This window comes from Acartia tonsa, chromosome 9 (assembly GCF_053477335.1).
Source record: "Acartia tonsa isolate MP-2025a chromosome 9, ASM5347733v1, whole genome shotgun sequence".
NCBI classification, from domain to species: Eukaryota; Metazoa; Arthropoda; class Copepoda; order Calanoida; family Acartiidae; genus Acartia; species Acartia tonsa.
The window spans coordinates 3,200,387-3,223,022 of record NC_137268.1 but is presented as its reverse complement, the minus strand read 5'-3'; the positions used below and the strand labels follow the sequence as shown (position 1 = coordinate 3,223,022).

The 22,636-nt window shown below is 31.9% G+C and overlaps 1 protein-coding gene across 1 annotated transcript in view; it reads right to left on the bottom strand.

The window, feature by feature from the left end:
* The window catches only part of LOC145328021 (uncharacterized), a 38,900-nt gene that overhangs the window by 11,709 nt on the left and 4,555 nt on the right, over positions 1-22,636 (bottom strand). The window contains exons 4-14 of the mRNA XM_080171567.1: positions 17,982-18,061; positions 16,635-16,678; positions 15,936-15,979; positions 12,000-12,064; positions 11,288-11,335; positions 10,303-10,350; positions 9,853-9,925; positions 5,214-5,299; positions 4,378-4,494; positions 3,834-3,900; positions 3,346-3,399 (exon numbers count right to left, since the gene is read on the bottom strand). Coding sequence (XP_080027693.1) covers positions 3,346-3,399; positions 3,834-3,900; positions 4,378-4,494; positions 5,214-5,299; positions 9,853-9,925; positions 10,303-10,350; positions 11,288-11,335; positions 12,000-12,064; positions 15,936-15,979; positions 16,635-16,678; positions 17,982-18,061 — 726 coding nt within the window. The remainder of the gene's footprint in view (positions 1-3,345; positions 3,400-3,833; positions 3,901-4,377; positions 4,495-5,213; positions 5,300-9,852; positions 9,926-10,302; positions 10,351-11,287; positions 11,336-11,999; positions 12,065-15,935; positions 15,980-16,634; positions 16,679-17,981; positions 18,062-22,636) is intronic.

Here is a 22,636-nt window from a genome sequence, read left to right as displayed (position 1 = left end):
AAAAGTACCTAAAGTTGTAAAGCTAAGTTTATAAGACCTAAAATTAACAGTCCAATGTCATTTACCTCACTGGTCAAATCTTAACCTTAAAAGATTAACCAATTACGCCTGTAGTTATTTATCAATCATGAAAATTATTATTTTTTTTATTTCTGAATATCCATTTCCGTACTAATCCAAAAGTAAAATAAAAAGTCAAAGTTTTTGGTATTATTCAATTTTCCTATCTTTGGACCTCCTTACTTTTTTTATTTCGCTTACATAGTGATAAGTCAATAGACTATAAATCAATGTAAATCCCCAATGATGACAAACTAATTAAATCAAAGTTGTTAGAGCCATTCAGTCGACATAAATCAATGAAATGCTGAACAGTTATTACAATGGATTTAGAGTATACGTGGATATATAGACAGGGGAAAATTTGTCGTAGATTTATGCTGCTTATTTTAACCGCATTTATTGTCAGTTTGTTCATCCAGTATGAGGGGAGGTGATGGGGAGGTATGGTTATTTTAGCCAGCTGCAAGTATCACTTTATCAGAGTACATGCAAATCTGGTGCAATGCAAAAGTAATAATATATCGATTGTCATGACAGGGAGCAGATCTATAGTATAGATGTATATACAGACAACTACCTCCCATCATTTTTAAAGACCTCTTTCGTCTGCTTCTAAATTTTTCTGCTACTTGGCTGTGTTAATATAAGCGACACCATTGGTTGATTTTCAATGACCCAATAGAAAGGTTGCACAAGGCGGTTGCGATGGGGAGATACAGGTATTTAACCCTTTCTCCCTCTAGTGTTTTACTCTAATGGACAGGGGATGTTCCAATTTAAACATGAGGGATACTGCCAAGTTTTTAACATGGAATGATAGTTTTGCCAAACTTATTCTCAACTTTTAGAAAAGTTTCTTCTACTCCTTTTCTATGATTTACTTTATATGTTTGTCTTTCTTTGTAAGGTAAAGTTAAAAATGTGTTTAAGATTTTTGAATGTTGTTGTATTTTGTGTCAATAAGGATTTTTATATCATTTATTGGTCAGTTCATTCATCCATTTGGAGGGGAAGGATTGGGATAAAGGAGGCCCATTATTTTAGCCAGCTGCGAGTGTCCCTTCAATAGAGTTGATGAAAATCTGGTGCAACACCCAAGTAATAATAATAGCTGTATTGGACAACAATTGATTTTGATTTAGTAATAATCATTTTTACAAGAAGTAAAGATATTAAAATCCTTTAAAATCACACTATCTGAACCATTTAAATAAAAATTAAATTTCTGAGCTACTTTTCAAAAACTCATTCTTGTATATATGTGATTGATTATATAATATATACATGTTTTAACATTTATCAATTATTTATATGAAGAAATAAAATAAAAGAAAGATAGAGAAATTAGAGTAATTTTATTATAAATTATAGTTTGAATAGAATAATAGTTATTTATCGCATCATATTATAGACAGCTTTCCCCGGATATTAAACTTAAAAATTATGAGATAAAAACCAGTTTTGTTAGCACCGAGAGGCCAGCAGCCTAGTCTAACAAAACTGGTATTGATATTATGATTTTTATTTCAATATTTGTGGAAAATTGTCTGTATTACGATGCTATACATGATTATTTAGTATGTTTGAGAACCCGTTCTAATCTAGCGGATAAAAATCGGTTTCGAAGCCATACTCGAAAACATTTTCTAAGTTGCATTGCATATATACAATTTAAATGTTAGTATCTTTTATATTCATAATTTTGTATGCTTATTGTAAAAGTCATGTGTTTAAACTGTTTTTAACCTATTTTTTATCATATATCAAAAATATACTCTGACACCAGTAGAATCAGACTGCAGAGCCCAAATTTGAATTAAGTCCCCAATAAACTTTTTTGGGGGGATTTAAAAATCAATTTTATTTGTTGCTGTGATCATTTTGATGGAAGCAAAAGCATTTTTTAGTTTGGGGTTAAACAGTTAGGGAGTTGAATCCATTTTTATAGAAGCAAAAATATAATCTATGATTATGGTTTGGACCCTCTAAAACTGTAATCTACCTTTCCACTTTCCCCTCTCTTGGTGAAGATATCTTCAACGCCGATACGATTTTTGAAATGTAAGATTCTACTTTCCCTTCTCTTGGTGAAGATATCTTCAACGCCGATACGATTTTTGAAATGTAAGATTCCACTTTCCCCTCTCTTGGTGAAGATATCTTCAACGCCGATACAATTTTTGAAATTTAAGATTCCACTTTTGCCTCTCTTGGTGAAGATATCTTCAACAAGAGAGACAAAAGTGGAATCTTATATTTCAAAAATCGTATCGGCGTTGAAGATATCTTCACCAAGAGAGGAGAAAGTGGAAGGGTAGATTACAGTTTTAGAGGGTCCAAACCATAATCATAGATTATATTTCTGCTTCTATAAAAATTGATTCAACTCCCTAACTGTTAAATTGTTTCTTACAGAACAATTTGATGTGATTCAGATTATATCAATACAATAATAAAAACTCTACTCTGTTCGATGCAAATAATTTTTTTCTAAAACAATAATTTATATAGAAGAAATTTAACATTAAAATAAAACATATTATTCTGAAGTCTGAACCAATTAGAAGTCTCGTTTCATTTCAGTTTTTTACAATTCAAAAAAGAGTGTTTTCACAAAGTGACTTATTTCCAATAAAGTTAAATAATTTTTATTTAATTAAAATGAAAAGAATGAAAACTATACACATAAAAGATACATGCTTTTTAAAAATATTTAAAAAAATAAGTTTGAATAATCTTATATTTTATCATATTTGTATATGTGACAAAAAAATTTGTTGTATTGCGTAAACGTTTGTTGTCATCTTTCACTATTTAACCCTTTACAGCCAATTTTTTTGTGTTTTAAATAAGTGATGGAAAACAAGCACAATAAAGTTAATTCATTGATATATTGTAAAGAATTAAGTTTTTAATGAATTGATTTAGATGAAATCAAAAGGCCTAATTTTACTCTACACCAGAATACTATATATATGAAGTAAAACACTCTAAAAGCTACGAATTTTACCCAAATAAAAAAAAGACCTTTTGCTCTGATCAAAAAAGACCACAGCAACAGTAAAATTAATTTTTAAATCCCCTCAAAAAAGTTTATTGGGGACTTAATTTAAATTTAGGCTCTGCAGTTAAATTCTACTGGTGTCATAGTATATTTTTGATATATGTTTTAAAAATAGGTTAAAAACAGTTTAAGCCATTTATGAAGATATTGAAATATTGGCCTAAGAGCCCCTAAAATTCCTATAACAATGCAATGTAAAAAATATTATTTTTTGTTACCTCTTGTTGTTTCTGATTTGTTTCCATTTCTGTTATCATATTCTGTCTGGTTTCCTAGATAAAAATATCTTTGAATCAGAAGCTTTCAGAATTTTAATGGTTTGGATAAATCTCATTAGGGTTAACCCCTCTATACCATTGACAGAGGGGTCTACAACCCCCACACCCCCCCCCCCAAAAAAAAAAAAGCCACGGGTGGTGTCAAAAAATGACAAACACATCTTTTTAATTGTCTGTCGTTCTATTGGTAATGCAATAGCAATCATCTCCTTTTCATTGAAGGTATTTGAAAGATTTTTTAAGATGTCTAAAATAGTTGAGCATCTACTTCTCTATGATTCTCAATGTCAGCCTGTCATGTTATGCTTCACAAAGATTTGATTCCATTGTCTAATTTGTGTGTCCGTTTATGCCAAATTTCATTTTAGAACTTTCATGCTGTATGTGTCATCCTTGTTTTTACATCTTTATACTATTAGAATAATTACCCTAAAATCTCGTTCAGATTTTTCTAAATCTTCTAAACTGATGACACTCTTAGGTTCTGTGCCTAATCTGAAATAGAATACACTAGAATTATTTTATTGAAATGTCAGGCTTAAAGGGAATGTGAAACAATTTAGTAGGTTCTGACTGACTTAGGGTACTAGCGCATCAACTCGCTTTTTAGTTTTGAATATAGCAGACGAGTATAAATAAACTTAATTTGTTATGATGTGGCTGGTTTAAAAATTTTTTTCTCCAGAAAATATCATTTCATAGATAAAAACTTTATTGTGATATTTGTGTAATAAACACTCTAAGAACCATTAAAGTTCACCACTTTGAATGAAAATACTTACGATATGTCGCAATTTTACCAATTTATAGACCATATAATTAACAATAATTAGTTTACATTGAACTATTTTGCTTTGTTTGCATACAGGTCCTTTGTACTATTATTGAATCAGACATACATATACATTAAGCAAACCAGACTTTTATGTAATACTTGAAGAAAGCTTCACCACTTAGAATGATAATACTTACCCTAGGTCGCTATCATACCAATTAAGAGACCGAGGCATGTAATGCACAAACATGTTTTCAAAATATTTGCCATTCAACTTTTTCACTCGTCCGTGAATAAGCTTAGCAGATTCATACCTAAAAAAAAGCCTTTTTTTGCATGTTATTTATTGTATATATGAATGTTAAAGGATGATAAAATGTTAAAATATTCAAAATTTGTCTTCTGGGGCTGCATTTTTATTAACTTACATTAAATGATGTACGGGCAACTTGGTAAGAGAAGCTGTGTTATGACAATGCCTAAACTTACCAACAATATCTCCTAGGGCTAATGCTAGTTTAGTCTATTTTTCATTACTAGCATTTTGGTAATGTAAAGATGGTCAGCTGGTCAAACTGACAACTGAAGCATAGAGCAGCTGTGCTACCAAATTGTATAAACTTACCAAACATATCTTCAGGGGCTAGTGCTAGTTTAGTCAATTGTATTTTTCATAGCTAGCATTTTGGTAATGTACAGCTGAACGTACAGACAACTAAAAACATAGAGCAGCTGTGCTACCAAATTGTATAAACTTACCAAACATATTTTCAGGGGCTAGTGCTAGTTTATTCTTATGTATTTTTCATAGCTAGCATTTAGGTAATGTAAAGACGGTCAGCTGGACGTACAGACAACTAAAAACATAGAGCAGCTGTGCTACCAAACTGTTTAAACTTACCAAACCATATCTTCAGGGGCTAGTACTAGTTTAGTCTTTTTCATAACTACATAGCATTTAAATAATGTACAGCTGGACGTACAGACAACTAAAAACATAGAGCAGCTGTGCTACCAAATTGTATAAACTTACCAAACCATATCTCCCGGGGCTAGTAGAATCTCGTGCATCTTACCAGAGTGGTCGAAAATTTGTAATGGCCATTCCTCTTTCACATCCTTGAAAAAAGAATTAGTTTATATAAATGTTATTTGAAGGGATTAGCCAATCTAAATAAAATTTTGTACATCGCTTATCAGAATGAAAATTTATGCATTCTATTGATTATAACTATGGTAAAAAAGGTTGTACACTTTAGGTTTGTAGCAACCAATCAATATTAAATAAAGCCACCCATAATTTTTGCCCAACAGAAGAGAGAACGTGTCAGTATAATTAACAGTCCAATAACATTAACCATACTTTCTGAATATTTTACAGCCCGGGGGTTATCTAAACATAATCAACATAGATTTTTTTCTCTTCTCGACTTCTCGAGGTTAAAAACTGGTTTTTATCTTAAAATTTTTCCTTTTCATATCCGCGGAAAGCAGTCTATAATAAGATGCGATAAATAGCTATTATTTTATATCAATTTAGCAATTCTTAAGTATCTATAATACAAAGTAGCTTGATGTCTGTCTGTCTGTTCGTCCATCCCTAAGATCTCGGTAACCACTGAAATTTGCCATTTTTTCGCGGAAATTTGCGATTCGTTCGCATTTTTTTTCGCTGGGTATAGTGATCCATTCGCATTTTTTTCCGCTGGGTAGGTAATTAAAGATGTAATTATACTTCTTTGGCCAAAGATTCTAGGGACTAGGGGCGAAACCGCTAGTCTTAAATAAGGTATGTACGAGATTAAAATAAAATAAAACTATTATTAGAATGTACAAACAAAGGTTAAGTTACTACGTGACTTTAAAGAGCAAAACATTTCAATAGTAAATGTTTTTAGGTACGTCTTAAGAGTCTAATAGTCCATTTGTTTTTACCTACTATTCAAATTAGCTTAGGTTACGTTTCGTTGATAAAAATATTTAGAAAAGACCCGCAGGGTTGGAGCTTCTCACATTACCTAGTTGATTTAGTAATAATCAAACTGCCAATAAAATATATGGTTCAATTATTAAAATAAAATAACTTGAAATTTAAATACAAAAGAGCAGAAAACAATTTGCTAGCAGACAAAGGAGGTAGTTGTCTGAGGTATACATCTATTTATTGTTCAATTAAAAAGAAAATCATTATTTAATGTTATTTAGTCGACATATATGATTAAGAATATTCAACACAAAAATACGGCGGGGAAATAACTTTGCCCAATGCTCATATGGCGTTTGTCATCCTTGTTTTGTAATTGTTAATTTTCATGTATGAAATATAGTTCAATTGTAAGTCGTAGATAAATATTAGTAGATTTTTTTTTTAATCATTCTTTTAATAGAAACATTACGTGATATCTTATAGGTCATATGCAAGGTTAAATTTAGCATAGTACAAAATAAAATATAAAAAAAAATATTACAATATCATATCCTACAAAAAAACAAGGATGAAAACAACCGTCAAAGCAAAGCTCTAAACTCAGACGGTTAGACAAACGGACATTACATTTAAAGGGTGTCAAAAATATTATACAAATATTGTTGTCAATACAGGTTAAAATGTTTTAAATGGACGTACGGTCATTCTGGTATGGGTTATAGAGATGCTACACTTTCTAAATTGTTACTGGAATCATCATGCAAAGTTTGAAATCGATAGGACAATTATAAAATGTCTATTTTAACAATAAGATGTATTCGTTAGGTACATACGTCTAATCATTCGGACCGTCCCTAATTATAGAAAAGCTTAATTTTTTAAAAGCGACAAAATGATAGGGGTAAATTTTTGTAGCACAATTATTTAATCTTCTATAAACCTTTCCCTGAAATATCCATTACATTATTGTTTAAGAACATGGTTCTAAAGGGATGAGACAATGGCCGATAAATTGATGTACAATGTACATCCCACATGATGATACACAAAATTTCTGTAGATTACAATAAGTGGTTGAAATGTTTGAACAAAGAAAATAATGAGCCAACCAATCAAAATTCAAAAAAAGTCCCCAAAGTTGTTTAGCCAACGAATAAGTAAACGATATTCTAAAACTTTGGAGACTAAACAGTCCAATATCCCCTCCTTTCCTGGTTTAGGAATCATTTTCTTGCATGTTAACCATGTTAAATAGAAATATTATCATATTAAGCTGCAGAAAATATTAAAATAATTTTCAACATTGATTAGTAATTTGACGAAAATTCTAACATGACTAAATTAACGAAAAAAGCTCTCCTTTACAGACGGACGGACGGACGGACCGACCCTAATTGTAGAAAAGCTTCGCTTTTAAAATGTTAGAGCTCAGCTGCCGCGGCTAAGCTTTAATTAACACCTGTTTGAATGCTTTTAGGGATTGCCATATTTGGGTCAGGCATAGACGTCCAAGCTTTTTTTTTTTGGGGGGGGGGGGGGTGGTAAAATTTAAATCGTTTTGAGGGGGGGGGGGGTAATCGCCCCATTACCTCCCCCCCAGGACGTCTTTGGGGTCAGGTTTATACTTCCAGCTGATTTTTAAAATCGTAAAGTACATAAAAATGAACTTTAAATTTGTAATAGCTGACTTTTAATTTTTGTGACTTTGTAAGAGAGTATGAAACATTAACCCCAACCTAATATAATAGACATAATTCATAGTAGTTTAGTAGGTGAACTGAAATTGAAATTCCGAATGTGTACACAGTTTCTCAATCACGCTTGGTTTTTTATTAAATGAATAAGTTAGGGTACAATGTTTGGCACTTTCGATATAAGTAAATGATAATAAAAAACCCATAGAATGCGATAATAACTTCAGAAAAATCGAAGAAAATAGTTTTAATACTTAATTAACGTTTTTAAGTTTTTCTTCAAAAAGTTTAGATAAGATGCCTTTAAAAGTCGTCTATGATTTTGTCAGGGATAAAAATGTAACTTTAAAATAAGAATTACAACATATTTTTCCAATTAGTACAAAGTAAAATTTTGATCATTTTATTGATCAGTATATTTTTTAAAATGTGAAGTAGAAACCTGAATATTTTATCATGAAAATTGTGTTATGATTTGATTGTCTGCTAGATTACAAGAAAAAAGATACTGACAGTACTTGTTGGTTCTTTAAAAATAATTAGGTAGATTACTTTCAGAACCCCTCTTTTTGCAACGTTATTTCAATAGAACAGAGCCGTAGTCTTAGTGTACTAAATATCTAGACAGCCAACCATTGTTTTAGAATTGTTCAATTTTTTTAACTTCTGATAAAAACAGAATTAATGGTATTTTTGTAAATATTATACCTCCAAGAAATGGCTATACTTCCCAATCATATGTTGTGTGATATTTAAGAGGAATTATTTTGATATAATGTCATTAAAATATTCGTTAAAAAAAGTGCTATTCTAGCTTATACTTTACATTTTAATGTGTATGGTAATTCAAATAAAAGATAATGAAGATTTATATTATATTTAATTGTTATAATTATAAAGAAAAACCTGGAAACAGTAAAAAACTGACTTTATTTTATTGACGTAGGGAAAATTTTGTCAAATATTTGAATAAAAAAACACTATAAAACAAAATAAATTATTTTTAATATAGTCACAAAAAGGCTTAATGAGTTTAGGAAATATTTCATTCACTAATCATGTCATTTAAACTCTATTACACAGAATACATTGTAAAAAGATGTTCTCGTTTTAATTTTAAGTAATTTGAAATGCATTTTAATACCTTTTAATGATTTATTTTTTGAAACATCTTTTTATAAAATGTTATTGATTTTTGAAGTTATATGTTAAAATGTTTTTAAATTTTGTTAACATTTTGTTTTAAATGTAGAAAATTGGTAATTCTAAACATTCAAAAAATGATTTTATTAAATTTTCATCACTTAAATTGCATGTTTGATGAAATTTTCAACTGATAATTCAAGAAAAATCGTTTAAGTTTTATTATATTTTACTTTGAAATGTTAAAAAAATATAATTATTGTCAAAAATGTGGAAGTTATACTTTCCTCAAAAAAAGACCTAAAACATGCAAATTAACACGTGTAATGAGATTTTTTTTCTTTCAGGTTTAATTTAAAGTAATTATTGATATTTTTTGTAAAAAGGATTTTATATAAAAAGTTTTAAAACTCGAGTTATGTAGTGGTTCTAAAAAAGGTTGCGAATTTATGCAATTTTCTTGCAAAAAAAATTTTCTAGGATTTTAAAAATAGCAAAGGGTGTTATTAGACGTACTTACAGATACAATTGCAAAGTCATTTTGGCCAAACACTAAAATAAAGTTTTGACATCTGAGGGTCCAACCGTGCAATATTAACTTATAACTAAAAAGAAATCTAAATTTGATTTTTTTTTGAAGTTTGAAGCTTTTTTAGCTAGTGGTAAATTTTGAGATAGGATGAGGAAACACCGCGAAAACACTGTACACATTCGGTTCATCGCTTAGTAGGCAAAATATTTAGTCATGTACAGGAAAGTACTTTTTTTTTTTTTACCCCCCCCCCCATTTTTTACTTCAATTTTTTACTCCCCCCCCCATACCCAAATTAAAAAAGCTTGGACGTCCTTGGCCGAGGGTAAAGCTACTCAATATAAGACTTTAAGACTAAAGTATTTGAATAACCTACCTGTGCAATATTTAGTATAGCAGACACCACATGGGTTTTCAGATGGTCCAAATGGGACATCAACCAAGCTCCCCTGAAAAAAAAGTATTATAAATAATAATCACACGAGTTATTCACATCATCTCAATAGTTTTGAGAAACGTGCATACAGATTTGCCAGAAGCGTGGAGGCCTTTAACACGTCCTGATAGTCTTAAGTTTATGCAATTATGTAAAATTACTTTGTAATTGCTTTTTTTTTCTTTTGGTCAGGTTAAGTTAGGCTATATTTGGTAATGGTAAGCCCTGAAGGGCTATGGCACCTCAGGGGTAAGGTATAGGAAAAACTACACCTTTCATTTTTAATTTATTTTGAAATAAGGGGGTGGGGGGTAGGGTTCAATGGTCGACAGGCTCTTTTGGGAAAAGCACCAAATATTTTGTATTACTTTAAAAAAACAATGGTTTCACCTTGTATATTTTCTGATTCCATAAACTGATGTTCCTAACAGCTCAATCCTTAAAATATAAATTTACTATCTAATCTCTATAATGCATGGACAAACATACAAAAAATCAAATTAGATTTTTCAGTATGGCTTCAAACCGAATAATATCCGCTGAACTAGATCCGGTTCTCATTTATACCTAAAAATCATGTATAGCATCGTATTACAGATAATGTCCCACGAATACTTATTAATCTTATCATCCATTCTTAAATGTCTATAATACGATGCAATAAATAACTTTTCATTTTTTTTCATCTTCAAAAAAATTTCAGTGAATTAATCCTTTTTTGTTGAAAAAAAACTTATCTTGATAACATTTTACAACATATTGTACTGATTTTAGATAAGAATTGTTTATTATTTTCAAAAAAAATTATCGAGATTTTGATTATGAGAATCAAGGATATTCATGTGCATAAACAAAAAAAAAACAAATCTAAAAGTACATAATAGTTATTTCTCGTATCGTATTATAAACGGCTTTCCGCGGATATAGAATGTACAATTATAAGATTAAAACTAGTTTTTTTTAGCCCCGTGGTGCCGAAGGCACCGGCTAAAAAAACTGGTTTTAATCTTATGATTGTACATTTCTATATTCGTAGAAAACTGGATATAATACGATGCTAGACATAGTTTTTTCGTATGGATGAGAACCGGTTCCTATCCACCGGATTCGAATGAATACGAGAAAGATATGTTTAAATGTTACTATTTCAACAAAATCTGTCATAATAGAATAAACAAACGTACTAATATTTTTAAAATAATGCTAGTAATAATTTCCAGGGCTCGGCAGCCGCGCGTAACACGTTAGTAAGGCTCAGGGTAATAAACCTTTTACACATTTAAATCAGCTGGAAATCTTGAAGCATCGAGAAGGGTTTAAATTTGAGTCTTAGTCGCGGTTGACGCGCGGCTGCCGAGCCCTGATTATGTCTTACTTGTTATTGATCCATTTTTCAGCTAATGGTCGGAGTTCTTCAAAAACACTAAAAAAGTAACAACAAGTAGTTATTAGAAATGACGGGTCGCGATTCAGGGATCTTAAGGGATAAGACAATAGATGCTAAATTGTTCTACATCCTAAATAATAATCCATATACCAAAGTAACAGGATGTTTTTTGTGTCTGTGTGTTTGTACCGAAGTATCTCGCTAACCGCTGTGCCGATCGGGTTCTCCCTAACAGGGTATCTTCTCATAGGTCCCGAGAAGGTTTATAACTATTTTTGGGGAGGGTACCACCACCCTCCCATGAGAAATCATGAAAAATCTAATTTAAAAAAAAAATAATTGAGAGACTTGAACGCAACATCGGTAGAGACTGGAACAAAAAGAACATTTAAAGTGCCTCTAGAGGCCTCTAGGGGGCGTAGCCGCTAGTTATACATAAAATACTTTATCTGTAGATTTAAGTATTAGTAAAAAAGTTTGAACACTTTAAGTTTGGACCAACAAACAAAAAATTAATAAGGAGTCTAAGTAAAGCAGTTTTTAACCCAACGAATGAGATAACGAGTTGATAAAACTTTGAAAACCAGTATGCTTTTTAGTCCTATGGCCCCTTCTACCTAGCCATTTTTATTAACATCATGTTGTTCTTCAGTTTCCAAACGGATAAATTACGCATTTATGCAAGCCACGCGTGTATTACCTGCTTTTAGTTTGTTTTCCCAGATCCGCGTACCAATAGTTTTCTGCACTGACCATGTGACATTCCTGACAATTTAGTTCATTTTATTGTCTACAGAGGTCTCGTATAAATGTTCTTTAATAGAACAAATACTCTTATCTGTTAGGTTTTAATGTTGTTGAATTTTTCTTATAAACTTTGTGGTCATATTAGAGTAAAAGAATAGAGGATGCACGAGCTATATGTAACCTTGTACACCCAATACTGATTTTGTATTGGGTTGTTGTGGAAAACATAAATACGGTTGAGTCACTACAAAATAAACAAAAAACAATTTGATTGCACTTTTAACTTTCATCCGGTAGGTAAATGTCTTTTTGATTCAAAAATAAAATATTGCTTTTAAATTTCAAGAAACTTATAAATAATTTCTAACAAAGCTTTGTTCTAAGACTAAAGATATATGTAGAAAATTTGATTTATTAGATTAACAAATTTATGATACATATATTCATAATAAATTTAACTCATTCTCTAGTGGAATAAAAACGTTAAACAAGAACAATTGTCTACATTTGTTTTGTGTTAAGCTGCATAGACGTCCAAGTGTGTTTACCACATCAAACTTCGAAACCCCTCATCCCCCCCAACAAATAATTTATTAAAAACTACATTTAATTACCCCCTCTTACTTTAGAAACCCCTCATTTTACCCCCTTCAAAATAAAAAGGCTTGGACGTTCCTGTTAAGCTGAATAATCAAACTCGATAGAAATCATAACAAATCTATTGTTTACAAAATTATATAGATTTCTATAAAACGAATAAAGACAAATAACAATGGGTATAGAATACGTGGATATATTGAAAGGGGAAATTTTTCGTCAATTTAGGGTTGCTAATATGGACCTTATTTATTGGTTAGTTTGTTAATCCAGTATGAGGAGCGGGGGTGTGGGAAAGGACGTGGATGGGGGGTATCGTTATAATAGCCAGCTGTGAGTATCACGTTATTTGAATACATGAAATATGATGCAAAGTGATAAATCGATTTGAATAACTCAAATGCAAGATTAGATTTGTGCAAGGGAATCGGCAAAGATAAAAATCAAAGTTTTAGAGGTTTATACAACTTGAATTTGGCAATAAAAGAAAATGAGAGAGACGGACTTACTAAGTTTTAGATATTCTATAATCTTATTAACAACCACTACCACTATGCTTTACTGCAGATTTTCATGAATTTTTAAGTTTTATGATTAACTCATGCATAAGATAGTACATCATAAAGGTTCTTTTATGGCTATAGTACAGTAAATTATCCAATAAAAGAGAGGATCTAGCGCAGTTCACGGTAAATGTTCTTGGCATAGATTTTCTCAAAAAATCTATAAACTTTAAAGGTTATTAGCGGCCAAACGGCTTGCAAAAAATTAAACTATTTTAAGCAGTTAAACGGGAATAGCAATTATTTAAAAATGCACAATTTTTTCGCAGCGCACATGAATGCTTTTTGGCAGCTATCAGCATTTAAAGATGATATATTTTCAAAATAATCGATCCTAGGAACATTATACTTTGAACTGCACTAGATTTAAATGCAACCCATTAATAATTAAAGGTACTGGTTGCTTTGAAACTTATTTTTATCATTTATTCCTTTTTGTGATTTATGTTAAATGTTAATAAATTAAATAAATATATTATTTATTGTATTTGTTTATAAGTAGATAGGTAGATAGATAACATTTAACATTTAATGTTTGTTGATACTTTTATTTCGTGACCTAACAAAAGCGTTTGATTAACTCCCTCTTATAAATATTAACAAGAATATCATTTTGAAATTTTTGCGCAGAAAAAAATAATCGATCATTTATAGTTTATATAATTCAAGCGCCCCTAGCACCTTGGGGCTCTGTATTCGATAGGGCAGAGAGTAGGCAGAAAAATAGATTAAAACCACCCTAAGAATTCAATCTAAAAATATAATAGCATAAAACTACTTGTGTAAAACATACATAAATCTAAGAACATTATCGGCTAATTATTTTTAAGATCTTAAGCTTTAAAGAAAAACCCTTACTACTTTATAAAAAAAAGGATTTACAAGGCCATTTATTAAATCATGTTTTACTCATACAACTATTTGTATTGTTAAAAGATGATTATAGAGTGGCTACACTACAAACAATTGTGCATATAAAGGTAAGATTGCATTGTATATTAGTAGGGGGAATATATTCCTGCCATTTATATATTTCCATCTAAGGTTACTTGGACCCACTTTTACACTGTTTATGTAACTACATAAAATTATCATTTGTTGCAAAAAACGCTCGGTCATTTATTACCTTGGGATTTAAATATTCATTTATGCTAAATTTTGTTTGATTAAATAACTCATTCCCAAAGGGAATGAAAAAGAGGGAGTTTGGTACCCAAAGTTATATTGTCACGATCATTCATTCGTTGACTTACAAACTTTGAGTATTTTGATTTAATCATGATTGGTTGGTTCTAGCATTGTCCGACCTTTTGAACCAATGATTTTGATCTACAAAAGGGGTAATTTGTTTATCATCATTGTGGATCTATCTGGCCGGTAAGTAAATTTAGGAAAAGGGGATGTGATTCTGACAAACTATTCTAAGTGAAAATATCCCCTCAACCCCTTTCCTTTTTTTCTCCCCTTCTTACCAACTTTCCTTTCAATTACACAAAAAAAACAAGTTTTAATCCAACTTTACTCAGACAAAATATTTAATTTTCGGCAATTTCAAATGGAATTATTGGCTGAATAGCAGTCCCTGTGTTTTAGCAAACTCTCAAAGATAACAAAATTAGTTTAGATGAAAACGTTTACCTTTTTATTTGAAAAATATCTTCCCATTATATCCAACCTAGGTAATATCTAGTAAGGTTTTCTTTCTTAAGCTTAAGAATTCTACCCCTGAACTGATTGAGTTCTTCTTTTCAAGAACGCTTCACATAGGATTCGGGTTGGTAAAAGGCTATATTATTTTTAGACTTACTTTGTGATGGTTCTAAGCTATTTTTCTACCCTTCTCTCCCTCTTGAATGCAGATAGGGGTGCAGTTACTAGTTACTTACAACGACTTGAAATCAAGATTCATTGCGACTATAGGCAAATGTAGAAGATGAAGAAAGTCCCTCAATGACGTCACAAAAAAGAGGGATGAGGAGAGGGGGAGTGGGAAAGAAAACCCCTAAAATAGCCATAAAAGTCTAATACTGCGAGTTTTTCTTTAAACTACCATATAGACGGTTCAAATAAACTAATTAGGAAATTATGGCCTTGAAGAAATGGTAAGAAGTTATAACCACAAAGGGAAATGCTGCTATACAAAGTTTAATAATTAATAGCCAATACCACCTTTATTATTATTATAAAATTCATACTAGCCTCTAGGGGCTTTGCCTCAAGAGGTGATTTAAAAAAAAATTAAGGCGAAATTCGTAAAAGGACCAAGGAAATCTTCAGTAAATTCTTTTAAAAAAATGTTTTTTTTGTTTTTTGTTTTTGGGAGGGTTGGGGGTGTCCCATCCCCCCCCCCCCCCAATTAAACCACTTTAGATGCTTTAAATCAAAAAAATGGGATTGCCATATTTGGGTAAGGATTAGACTTTCAGCTGATTTTAAAATTGTAAAAGATTGATTTTTTTTCTGACGTTTCAGCCAGCTGACTCGCGGCTTCCGAGCCCTACTTAATCATTTTGGTAGTTAAATTATTTTTTAAATTTTCGGAATTTGAAAAAGGAGGAAAGCATTAACGTATAAGGTAGGAGGTAGAACGTTGTTTTTCCCCCTCAAACCTTTGAAAACCCTTATTTACCCCCCACCCACACCCCAAATAAAAGCTTGACGTCCCTGGGAAGGGTATATCAATGGTTAACCAGCCACATGTAGAATATCAACAAATATAAACATTGTACCTGACTGATATTGCTATACAAAATTCTGGCACAATTCTGCATACCTGGAAATGGAAGAATAAAGGTAAACCAACAAGGATGACAACATTCATAAAAGCGAAGATCTGAAACGGTAGGACAAACGGACAATATTACTTATATAGTGTCAGAACTGAATAATCAGAATATAAATGTATAAGAGTCAAAGCAAAATTGTAAGTTAATTTGTTGAAAAACTGCTTGATACAGAATAATGTTAATGGACATACTTATATTTTTAGGACTTGATTATAGAGTTGTTTCGCTTATAATATTGTACTTTGTTGTCCCAGGAATCAGTATACCAAAAATTAGATCAATCGGATAATTAGATCACATAAAAATTTGTTTTTAAAAAAGTTAAAAAATCAACATGTTTAAAATGGACGTAAGTACATTGTGGCAATAATTATGGAGTTGCTACGCTTTCTAACGCTTTCTAACTACTACAGGAATCACCATGCAAAGTTTGAAATCGATAGGACAATTCTAACATGCTTAAATTAACGAAAAAAGCTATCCGTTACAGACTACGGACGGACGGACCGACCCTGATTATAGAAAAGTTTCGCTTTTAAAAATAGCAGGTTGTCTTTCAGTCTGTCTGTACCAAAAGATTAGCTGGATCTCCTTTACAGTAAATTTTTGTAGTAGAAATTCAAAATAAAAAAAAAATCTTACCCAAATCACAACTCTCCACCTCAAATTCTTTTTTCATTTTCTTCCTACAAAAATTTACATTTTTCTTAGAATGTTTGAAAATAGACAAAGCCTACAATTATGTAGATACAAAATAAATATCAAAGTAAAAACGGCGTTTTGCTTCAATCACCCAACTTCTCATTTTTATCCCTCTTATTTTTTTAGATAAAATTAAAATAAAAAAAAGGGGAGGGGTAGTCTTGAAGGGTTAGATTTAGTCCATCGGATAATATCAGGACTGATTTAAGGCCCCCCGAAGTTTGCTGGTTAGGCATAGAAAAAAATAACCTCATAAAATTTTCAATTTATTAAAAAAATAAGGAGGAGGGTTTAGTGTTCGACAGGCAGTTTGTGGAAAAGCACACAAACGAAAAAAAAATCGTATGAAATTCAAAATTTTCATTGTAGTCTTTGCTCTAGTGAAGACAACAGAGGTGGATTCTTAACAAAAAAACTGTTTAGCTCAATGCCTCAGTAAAATTAGTGGGACTCGCTAAAAGTTTTTGTGAAAAATCCTCCAAAATAGCATAAAAATCTACAAAAAGTAAATAAAATGATAAAAGGGTTATCAACATAAGATTTTGTTTAATTTTTGTAGATTTCATTCGATTTTGGAGGATTTTCACGCAAATTTTAGCGAGCCTCACTAAGTATAGTGAGGCAGTGCAGTGAGCCAAAAATTTTTTAGGAATCTACCTCGGGTTAATAGATAAAGACAAATAAGGATAAATTTCAGGGAGGGAAGGGACATGTCATTGGACTGTAAATTATAATCATTATAAATAATTCTTATTTGTTGACCTAAAAACTTTAATAATTTTTGATTGGTTGGTAACGCTAGTAGTGTGTCTGATGTTTTAAACCAATAATTCGGGTATAGACCCTTTCGTAACATCGCACCTTATGAGGCGATTCTTCGTATTTTTCAAAGTAGCTTTTCCCCTATTTCTAGCACCTGCGGGGGGCTCTAACCCTGCGGGGCCAATTACCTAACCCTGTGGAGCAATCACCTAACTAAATATAACCTAACCTAACCTAAAATAACCTATAAAAAGCCATTTTAAAAATTCGACGAATCGCCCAATGTCTTATCCTTAAATAATATACAGAGCTGGATCTTTAAATCATTTTAGTGGTGAGCCAGATCGGGGGGAGCCAACTTTCCACCAATGAGAGCACAGCATTTTATGAAATGCCGCGCTGTGATTGGCTGAAATTCGGCTTACCCCGATCTGGCTCACCACTAAAATGATTTAAAGATCCAGCTCTGGTTTATAAAGATAGTATAACAAAAAGATGGATAGATAGATGAAAATGTGACTATACCTGGCTGTTAAAATCCTAGCATAAATCTTTTTAGGAATCTTAGTTTTTGTGAAACCAACTGGATGTAAAGCTGGCACTACCTAAATAAACAGATTAAATTAATAAACAGTAGGATCTTGGGATATATAAGGCGTAAAATAATTGATTCTATAAATAAAAATAAATAAGAAAAATAAATTGATTTATTAATTTGTTTTTTAAGGGGATAATTTTTTTATGAGGGTTAATATACCCTCCTAATATATATATAAACCAACTTGGACTTACATACAATAAGCTGTATCAGTGATTAAAAACCTTACTATTTGCCCTGTAGAGTAGATCACAAACGGTTCAGCAGTTACTGAGATTTTAAGCTTCAGGCGGACAGACAGACAGACGGATAGACAGACGGACAGACAGACGGACAGACAGACAGACAGACGGACAGACGGACAGACGGACAGACGGACAGACGGACAGACGGACAGACGGACAGACGGACAGACGGACAGACGGACAGACGGACAGACGGACAGACGGACAGACGGACAGACAGACAGACGGACAGACAGACGGACAGACAGACAGACAGACAGACAGACAGACAGACAGACAGACAGACAGACGGACAGACATCATTCTACTCATACATTAGGATCAACATTTTTAAATTTTATACTTTTTTTAGGCTGTTATAGTGTTTATAACGTTTGAAAAAAAAGGAAAAAAGAAAATAATTTGAAAATCTACATAAAAAGTGTTTCATCTATGACACGAGAAAAAACTTTTATTCCCGCGTGGCTTCAGCCATACTGAAAAATCATTTATAGCGTCGCATTAAGGACAAGGAATAATAAAAGTTTTGTTACCCAGGGATTAGGCCTCTAGGGGCTAACACAACTGGATTTAATCTTATAATTTTTCATTTTAATATCCGCGGAAAGCTGTCTATAATACGATGCGATAGATAACTATTCTTTAAAATATGCATTGGTATAATCCTTATATAAAAGTAACAGGTTATAAGTTTGTGTATCTCAAGTTTGTCTTTACTGAAAGATCTCGCTAACCGCTGAACTGATTTAGTGCTCTTTTATAGAGTAGCTTCTCATAGGTCCTGGGAAGGTTTATAACTATTTTTGGGGGAGGGTACCACCACCCTCACAAGAGACATACCTCCAAAAAAATCCCTCCAAATTTTTTCTACTACTGTTCCTTTTTCTCTAAAATTCAATTCCCCCTTCTTCAAGTGCCCTTAGAGGGCTCTAGGGGGCGTAGCTGCTAGTCTTATACTAGCTCTAAAAATATGCCTGTGTTTGTTTGTTTGTGTGTTGTTACTTAGAATTAATTCTCTATTTATTAGGTAACCACGCTATTATCAAAACATGTGCTTTTGTTGGAATACTACAAAGTTGAGACTGAATTCTTCAATTTGAACAAGTAAGTAAATTTGTCTGAAACCAGGAGTAGTGATTTAGCATCTACAAAATAAACTATTTCGCCTCTAACTTTTCTACTAGACAAATAATATTGTTCCAGAATGATAGAGAATTAACCATATAGTGAAGGGTGAAATAATTAAAGAATAAAAAATGAAATTGTTTTTCTTGGGATGTCTTATCTCTTTCGGGAACTATGTGTAAATTTGGAGTTTGGCTCAACTAAATTGAATTCATTCTTCCAATCTACCTATCTATTCAACTTTTATACTTTAAAGCAAGGATGACAACATCCATAAAAGCAGAGCTCTGTAACGGTATGACAGACGAACATTAAATCTTGCAAAGTGTCAAAACTGAATATACAAAATATACAAGTTTTGACAAAATAATACGTAAATTTGTTGCAAAACTTCTTAAATACAGAATACTGTCTAAGGATATACTGACATTTTAGGACTTTATTCTAAAGATGATTGCACCATATTGTAATAGGAATCAGTACTTCAAAACTCTGATCAATCGGATGATAATATCACATAAAAAACTGTTGTTAAAAAAGTTAAAAATCAACATGTTTTAAATGGACGTACGGACATTCTGGTAACGATTATAGAGTTGCTATGCTTTCTAAATCGTACCGTACTCCTACAGGAATCATCATGCAAAGTTTAAAATAGATAGGACAATTATAACATGTCTAAATTAACGTAAAAAGCTATCCGTTACGTACGGACGGATGTACGGGCCGACCCTAGCTTCGCTTTCAAAGAGTGAGTACTTTGTTGTACATTGTACATTATTGTGCTGTCGCTACTATACAAATAGAAAAGGTCTCTACATCCGTTTAAGTGACGTATTTTTTAATTTACTAGTGGCTACGCTACGCTAGCAACTACAGGATCTGTGTCCGAAGTGTGTTATAAAAATACCCTCAAGCCATCCAAAGAATCAAAACTAAAAATAGATATCCTAAACCTATCGCAGGAGCTTACTTAAAAAATAGAGCAAAATCGGCATACCAATAATCTAAAACCATTCGAACGCCTGAATCTAAAAATAAAATAGCCCAACACCATTCTAGTATCTATGTGAAGCTTCCCTATAAAGGAAAACTTAATCAGTTTAGTATTTTATGAGATCTTAAGCTTCAGACTACTTTATATAATAAGGTATGTAATACAGTGTGTTTTTTTTATGAGAACTTTTTTGAAAGCAATTTTACCCCACTTATAATAATCAGAATTTAATGATTAATAGCTTATTTTCTTCGTTTTTAATGCAATTAATAGAACACCAAAAAAATATTTCAGTCTTTATTTAAAAAGTACAGTAAAATCTAAAATTCAAAACTTAGGTGTCAACATCTAAAAATGGTTTTAGTGCATTTTTCTTATGCCTAAATCTTCTACCCTTTGCAAGAAAAAAATTGGATTTTTGTAGTCGACTTTGGGGGGCCAGTACTCCCTCCCTGGTTGAGATATGACCTTCAAACTTTGATATGTTCTAGTACAAGTCCCTAATAGTATCTGTATACATTTTTAGATCTGTATATCAACTTTGAAGTGTTTAGCAGCCATTCTTGCAAAAGGTTGAATATTTGAACGCGTAAAAAAAAACATTTTTAGATGTTGACACCTAAGTTTTGAATTTTAGATTTTACTGCACTTTTTAAATAAAAACTGAAACTTTTTTTTGTGTTGTTATATTAATTGCATTAAAAAACGAAGAAAACAAGCCATTAATCATTAAATTCTGATAACTATAAGTGGGGTAAAATTGCTTTCAAAAAAGTTCTCATAAAAAAAACACACTGTATGTATTTATCCATCCATCTAACTATCTATCCATCTGATATCTAATCTATGTGTCAATTGAAAATTTGTCTGAAGCAAATTGAATTTATTTTCTTTTTATTTTCTACAGACAGAAAATATACTTATCTCACAAATAATAAAGTCAAAATACAATAAAAAGGAGGGCAGGTTATACAAGAGACCTCGTTATCTATAATACAAGGTAGAACGATGTCTATCTGTCCGTCTGTCTGTCCGTCTGTCTGCTCGTCTGTCTGTCCATCTGTTTGTCCGTCTGAAGCTTAAGATCTCAGTAACCGCTAAACCGATTGGGTCTACTTTTCAGGGATTATACCTACTGGTCCTGTGATGGTTTTAAGCTATTTTCTTGGGGGGTGGGACACCCCCAACCCCCCCAAAAACAACCCCCCCCATTTTTTTTTATTGCAGAAGATTTCCTTGGTCCTTTTTTTCCAGGAGATTTCCTTGGTCCTTTTACGAATTTAACCTTAATTTTTTTGATCACCTCTTGGGGCAAAGCCCTTAGAGGCTAGGGGCGATGCCGCTAGTAAGTTATAATGTCGTAATTTGCTTCCTAGAAAAGGTTAAAACATTTTGACCAATAATTTTACTTTACAGAAGTGGCATTTGGACTTTACTGTATAAATCCTTAAAAAGCAGATATTGTCTGTTACATTCGTTTGTTTAACATTGCAAGATACTGTGTTTTATTTCACATTATGTGCCATTGCACTATATAGAATACTAGCAGCTACGCCCCTAGAGGCATCTATGGGCACATGAGATGGTTAGGGTGGAGATATTGTCCCACCAAATAGTTAAAGACATTCCCGGTAACAATATGAAGCTTCAATGTAAAGGAGAACCAAATCGGTTCAGTGCAGTGGTTAGTGAGATCCTTCGCTACAGACAAAAAAGCTTACTACTTTACACAATAGGACAGATAGGGGGATAGATAGACAGAGAGACAGACATTACAATCATAACAGTAAACAAATTTAGGATCATATTTTTATTTTTGTAAAACAAGACTTGCGCTAGAATAGAAGATGATTAAAGTCCCTCAACAAATTATTATTTACAATAAAAAATAACCAATGAGAGGCCAGCATTAATTTTACCCTTGGTCAATTACAGTGTATACTGGCCTCTCATTGGCTATTCTATCATAGGACGTCATAATCTGATGAGGGACCTTAATCATCTTCCTTGCACTAATTTTTGCCTTAATTGGCCGTGTTTTATGTTAATACAATTTTGTTTTTCTTGAACCTAACCTGGATAACCTATTCTTAATGTATAAACTAACCAAATCTTGCAACCTTAATCTGGGAGACCTTAATGTGCAGGATAATGAGTTGTGCCTGTTTTTGGCCAGGGTATTCCCAACAATCAATAAAAATGCGCATATGACAAG